The 6,959-nt window shown below is 41.8% G+C and overlaps 1 protein-coding gene across 1 annotated transcript; it reads right to left on the bottom strand.

The window, feature by feature from the left end:
* Positions 1-741: 741 nt before the first annotated feature.
* spry2 (sprouty RTK signaling antagonist 2) lies at positions 742-6,225 on the bottom strand. The gene is made up of 2 exons (XM_071464818.1): positions 5,778-6,225; positions 742-2,797 (listed from the first exon to the last, which is right to left on the bottom strand). The coding sequence occupies exon 2, from the start codon at positions 2,747-2,749 to the stop codon at positions 1,688-1,690; it is 1,062 nt and encodes a 353-aa protein (XP_071320919.1). The 5' UTR covers positions 2,750-2,797; positions 5,778-6,225; the 3' UTR covers positions 742-1,687.
* Between the last annotated feature and the right edge of the window lie 734 nt (positions 6,226-6,959).

The raw sequence follows: 6,959 nt of genomic DNA, 5'->3' as shown, positions 1-6,959 counted from the left end.
TCCTCCTCACCGCTGTAAAATAGGTGAAAGTTGATAATTATGGAAAGAACCTCCACCCACCCAGCCCTCTCTATCAGTCAAAGGCTGGGGGATGAATAACAAACAAGTGAGCGCAGGTTGGGCCTCGGCGTGTCAATCACGGCTCTGAATGCATACTGTGTCGCAAACATGTCCGTATGCTGTCAACAAGTGTCAGGGGCTTATGTTTCAGGCTTATGTTTCGCCTGCAGGGATACTCAAAACCAAGGAATTCCTGAACAAACCTTTGATAAAAAAAAAAATGCATGGAAAAAAAGGGCTGAGTGTCTGCAGGATCATGAGGAACGTGTATGAAATGAACTTGAAGCCAAGCCAGAGCGTAATAGTAGGTTTACACAAACGCATATCTGCAAAAATACAGGTGGAGAGCTTGATTTATAAGATAAAGAAGTGACAGAGCCACATTTTGGAGGTAAAGTAAATCCTTTTCTGGAGTGTACATTAACACATTCCTATACACATAGCTTTACCAGTGCCAGATGTTTCTCTTACAGAGGGCCCAAGGTGAACATTAATGCATCCTTGTTTCCTCGGCTGATCTCTGCTGCAGAGAAATGGCAGCACAGGGTTGGTGACAGCTCTCATGCAGAGGTTCAATTAAAACTGTTGATGCAGATGCCTGAGTGAAACTATGTGGAAGAAAAAGATGAACTCAACCCAAATGTTGCTTTAAAAGAGACAATAACAATGCAGAAAAAATAATCCGTCAGACTTCAAGGTTTAATTTCAAACGTTAATATATTTGTCTTCTAATTCATAGTGAACTATTCATCCAGCGTTGACACTCCTACAGGTCACCTCCAGTCTGCAGTGACTACAGAATAGCCCCAAAAAGAGGTGACACATTTAACAATGCGTTCTCAAAATAAATATTTTTCATTATAAAATAATAAACCTTCAAATAAATATATATTTTTAACTTTACACTAAGCAATGTTGGAATTAGAAAATATTTTTTTCATAAAAGGTCACTGTACAATTTACAAGTAGAAGGGATAAGATTTTTCCTTTGTAAATTACATAAAAATGATTGATATACATTCCAGTGAATGTAAAAAAAAACATTGTATGAATGAAGTTGACTGATTCATATAAATGTGAATTTATCAAGGTGCCTCTGGTATGGCAGAAAACTTTTCACAGTTGAAGTATTATTATATGTACAAAAATAAAACATCTGTCAAACTCATTTTCTAATGTACATACCTTTGCATACTACTTTACATACAGTTAGTAACAGGAGTCTGTTCTTAGCATATAAGTTGTATTAAATGTTAAAAAAAAAGGCTATCCATTTGGCCTCTCATAGCAACAACACCATATCTGGGCACTATCTGGGCAAACGAAGAAATTATTTTTCAGGACAAAACAGTAGTAGAATGTGTCTTCATACTTTTAAACATGTGGAGCGCTTATTTTGGTTTACCTTTCACGTGAAACTCATGATGCTAAGGTGAGTGAATGCACCTCCAGTGAGGACCTGGTAGGCATGAATGATGGAAAACACAAAAACTCAAGCACAATAGCATCATTAGCTTCTTAATCGAACCTTCCCACTACACAGCTACGGGGCCGAAACATCTTATCAGTTCAGTCAACATGGAGTCTTTCCATCCTTCTGCATTTCAACACACATTGAGCTTCTCGTCTACGTTTGCTTGCCAACATCCTCACAGTGGATTGGTTTTGCGTTCTTGCACCGACAGCCGGGTCGTTTGACTCGGTCATAGCAGCTCTGGCACACGGCGACACATCCTTTAGCCGGGAGGTAGCACAGGAGACAGGGGAAGAGCAGGGAGAGGAGCGACACGGTGGTCCAGCGGACGCAGCAGTGAGACTGCATGCACGAGAAGGGCTTGTCGGCGCACGTGTCCTCGTCGTCGCTGGAGCAGTGGTAGAAAAGCCCCTTGATGCAGCAGACGCACGTCCCGTACTCCACTGCGGTCTGCGGCGAGCACACGCACCGCCGGCTGCACATCCAGCAGGAGGGAAGCACCTGCGGGCGACTGCAATCTCTGCACTGGCACCGACCACAGTTCTCACACTTGTTTGAGTGATTACCGGGATGTATATAGCCCCTGCTGCCTGGCACGGCCACCACCACCCTGGACTCATCGTTCAGAGGTTTCAGCTCTTCTGAATGCAGCTCTGTACGTTTCGGTTGGGTTCTGGTGATCTGGTCGCCACCTGCTGGGCTGCCAAGGAGCCTCTGACCTGAAGAACTGCTCCCCACGCTGGTCCTGATACTGCTCTGGGAGTCCTCGACACTGGAGGACCGCAACACGCCCTCCCTGGAAGAGATGGATGCATTTGTGTTTCCATGCTGAGTCAATGAATGCAGGTTGCGGAGGTTATTAGGCCTCTCTTCCCAAGTCTCCTGTTGCCCACTTGTCCTTGAACCGGATGATGACAACAAGTCATTCTTCTGTAGCCTTTGCTGAGAGGCCGGAGACCTCTGGGCGACTGTGGGCCCCTCTGTATACTCATTACTACTCCCAGTTATCCTAATCTGATCCAGAGATAGCACTGCTGGAGTATGGGGTGGCTGCCCGTTGTTCAGCCCAGTATCTAGTGAACCATTGTGGGTTTGTGGAGGCCATGGTTGCGATCTGCCTTCGTCATGCGGTGTGCCCGGCGAGCTGGTCGATGACGGTGACCATCCGTGGTGTCCTCCTCCCCCATCGCTGTCGTTCTGACTTCTGGAATCCATCTCGGGACTGAAGGGCCACTCTGACTGGCATGGGACACATCTGAAGTCCTGTAAAAGAAACACACACTTTATATCTGCCTGTTACCAACCATGCAAATGATGCCATGCAAATCATAACTGATATCTGTACACGCACCACTATGGAAATAAGGCCTCACAAACACATTGCACTGTTGTGGACAAAGATGGGTGCGTTTGATTACATAGTTGATGAAATATTTGAAGTGAGTAGTGGGGGGTGGTTGGGCCTTTCACTCAAGAGACCGTCTATATTTTGTTTATAATGCTGCTGTAGCAACAGTATGTTTGCGTCCACTAGAAACAAAATTTGTTTGCTTGAAGCTGTTTCAAGTTCTCAATCCAAATTTGATGTTTAAGAACTGTTATCTTAATTAAATTCTGTTCAGTTCCCACCACTTGTTGTTTGCAAACTTCCTGTTTCCCCACAACTACTGTATGACACAGCAATGACTAACCAGACTAATAATGACTGACTGCCAGAAATCCACCATAAACAAAGATGGCTTGGACTACTGAGCTAAAAATGATTAATTAGTCAATCAATGGAAAAATTAAGCCGCGTGGCTCCTTCGTAGCGTAAGATGGCGACCATGAACTGCAACGTCCCAGTTCAAATCTAGCCTGGATCTCTTGTTGTTACTGTCGCCCCCATTTCCTGTCGTCTGTCAAGCGTCTGCAGTACAGGCATAAATACTTAAGAACAAATAGAAATACAGAAAAAACAGTGATTTGCAAATATTTCTGTAAATACTGATTGACTGGCAAAAATCCACCAGTTCACTTCTGAAATGAATATTATCTGTTTTGTTGTATTGTTACATTTTGGTCAATGGAATATGTCAATTTGGGCTTTAATATATATATATATATATATATATATATATATATATATATATATATATATATATATATATATATATATATATATATATATATATATATATATATATTTTTTTTTTTTTTTTTTTTTTTTTTTTTTTTTTTAAACTATTTTCTGTCATTTTAAGGACCAAACATTAATTAAGAAAACAATCAAATTGGAGTAAAATTAACCGGCAACTATCTTGTATTAAAGGTGAAGATCTCATACATAATAGTGAAGTGGATATTAATGGTTTTTGAACTGCCAATCAGACAACACAGATATCTGAAGACATCACCTTGGCCTGTGGGAAATTATAACAAACATTTTTCATAATATAGATAAATATAGATATAGATAAATAAATAAATTAATTAATTATAATAAAATGAGCCGATTAATCGATAATGAAAATAACTGTTAGTTGCAGCTTAAATGCAGACACACTCATGTATGTATTGTATTAGGATGCATTGTATTACGATGTATCAAATAAGAACAAATATGTATTTACGTTTTTGTTTTTTTTTTCTGAGAGTTTACTAAGGGTTGAAGAAAGCAGGGCACTTTACTGGGTCAATCAGATAACAGACACAGAAAGTTAGAGCACACGTAAGAGTCCACTACATGGATAAAAGGAGGGCACTAAATGCTCGTGTTATATATTGGAGGGCCTTCTGAAGCAAGGGTTCAATATCATGTGCACATTTTTGAAGTTTCTAACCCCTCGTCTATAGGAACTCATGGTCCTAGATCAGCTACTATCTCACTGATCCACTGTATGGAGAGAGTATAGATTAGCATATTGCACTGTCACTCTGCATTAATCTAACATATTCAAATGCACAGCCTTGTTTTCACTAACATATCACACCAAAGTAAAGAAACTGACAGTAGTGGCCTTAATTCTCCTTCCTTGCACTAATTAGCTTTCAAATGCCGTCTTTGGAGTGGGGGTGTTAGGTCCCCCCCCCCCCCCTTTTTCAATGACAATACAGGAAGGGCTTTTGTTTGATGCATGACAAATGGCCTGCTGCAACCTTCCCCATTCTAACACATTTACATTGTGACACTCTTGAAAAGAAGATGAGTGACAAGATAAAAAAAGTTTGGAGCATGAAAGGGCCCATGTAAAGTGTGAGTGACGCGCTCAAGGGTGGTGATGGTGGTGGGAGTGGGAGCACTGCTCTCTGTGAGCATGCATGAGGGTTCTTTAAGATTTATGAGCTTTCTGCTGCAAATGAAGGGTTTGCGAGGCACACTCAGATTTGAACCTATCAGAGTGGGCCGGGGGATGTACAGCCCCTCATCTCCTTACAGGACCTGTGTTCAGGCCGTGCTGGCCACAGTGGGTGGGGTGTGAGGGCTGATGGAAGTAAACTGGAGCAAACTGATGGCATCCGCTCTTAAAAATGACAGGTCAAAGATGTGAAAAGACCTGGGTTTTTGCACGGAAAAACTGACAAATGACAAGGCTGCAGCCAAAACTTCACACAGTAGGCTGAGTTAAATATAGCAACCCCGTGAGTCATATTGTTTCTGATACACAACTGATAAAGTTAGTGTTTTCCACTGTGTGTGGCGAGTTTGGTGTGGGTCTACAAGAGTGCTGTGGCAAAAAGAGTCGCTGAAGCTCAGCAGATAGAGCCTTCAGTGTGCACAGGAGGACACACAGACAGTGCTGTATGTGAAGGCACATATGAGCAAACACATGTGCCAACTTGGACCAGACTACTTCCTAATGAAGCACACAGCAGCAGCGTGATAAACAATTCAATTAGGCATTAGACTGATCCTGGGGAAAGGCACAGGGTGGATATGAGTTAGAGCGAGAACACCTGCCTTCATTAAAGGAAAAACGCCACTTTTAACTCCAACATGGCCACGAATAAGAAAACTTATCAAATGTACGACGGTGGTTTTTAGCAATACCATGACATACTGTAAGTGAAGCCTATAGTAAGCCAAAGGAAGCGGAGGAGAGTTGGGAATAGGTTACACTAAAAAAAAAAAAAGAAAGAAAAAAAAAGTACCATAAAAGACTAAAGCATATTTATGAAACAACAACTTCAGCCAAGAGATACGAACTATTTTGAAAATGAAACTCTTCGCAGCAGTTTGCGGTTTACAAAAAGTTACACTTACCGTGCTTCCGACACTTTAGCCCCCGTTTAGGTGAAAATAAATCCAATTTGGGAGAGAGACTGTCCCCTACATTTGCAGTTCAGTCGGGAAAGCCGTCGGTAAAATCCATGGAGAAAGTTTCCCGGAGGAGCAGCGGCGCATTTTCACCGACAGCGGCGCTCAGACCTAAATCCCGTGTTTTGCGCAAGAACACGAGGCGTTGAAACGGGCGAAGACTTCAGTCAGTCGCCGCCGGAGGGTAAACGCAGCTCCGCTCCGCTTTTCCTGCAACACGGAGGAGGAGGAGAAGAAGAAGAAGAAGAAAAGAAGAAGAAGAAGAAGAAGAAGAAAAACTCCAGCTCCGATGCAGTTTTAATTTTGTTTTGTGTTTTATCCGCAAAGCTCTGAGAGGTTGCAAGTACTTTTTCTCGTGTGTGAGTGTTTTTTTTTTTTTTTCTTCTGCTCTTTCCGGAGAGGAGGTCGGGATTTGGGCTGTAAATGGCGTCAAGCTGAAGGGGGGTGGGTTGGGGTGGGGGGGGGACGACAGAGCGCTTGTTGTTGCAGCGGATATTTCGCATCCGGTGCTCAGCCATTGGCTGCTAGAGAGCAGCCATTCACACCCAGTCTGATCAATTCTACAGCGGCAGCCAAGCACTGCTGGGCAGCTGCTGTGCAAGTGTGGCTGAGTGCTGCCCTCCTGTAGTCTTCAGTTTCTTATCAGTGCTGACCCCCCCCCCCCCTTTTTTTTTTTTTTTAACATATAACTGCCCTGAAATGTATCTGTTGCAGTAGGTCATGCTGGTGGGGTAGTTTAAGCAAAGTTCAAGTTTAACAAAGGCTGAAAATAAAAGTTCCAGCCTCATTTTTGCAGGTGATCACCAGATCTCGTATGGAAACAATTACTCTTACATTTGAAACATTGTTTTCATCTAAATTCATGGATTATAAAAAGTACAAAATAACATACTGCAAGTTTGATGGAAAAAAAAAGACAATCTAAAGAAATAAAAATCTAACTAAAAGATATGTGGTTGTACATTGTTAGGTAATTGCACTTTACTTTACAGATTCACATTTTATACACAAAATATGTGATTAGCCTATAAAATATATTTTTCATAGGTCAAACTACCAATTAATACATAAAGCAGCTGCAACCTGTATCTGCAATATTTAAATTATTATAATAATCCAGTTATATAA

The sequence above is a fragment of the Trachinotus anak genome, unplaced genomic scaffold (assembly GCF_046630095.1).
Source record: "Trachinotus anak isolate AG129_WGS33_773 ecotype Australia unplaced genomic scaffold, CSIRO_AGI_Tana_v1 ptg000026l, whole genome shotgun sequence".
NCBI classification, from domain to species: Eukaryota; Metazoa; Chordata; class Actinopteri; order Carangiformes; family Carangidae; genus Trachinotus; species Trachinotus anak.
Note: the sequence above shows the minus strand (reverse complement) of the source record. Positions and strands in the feature narration are given on the sequence as shown.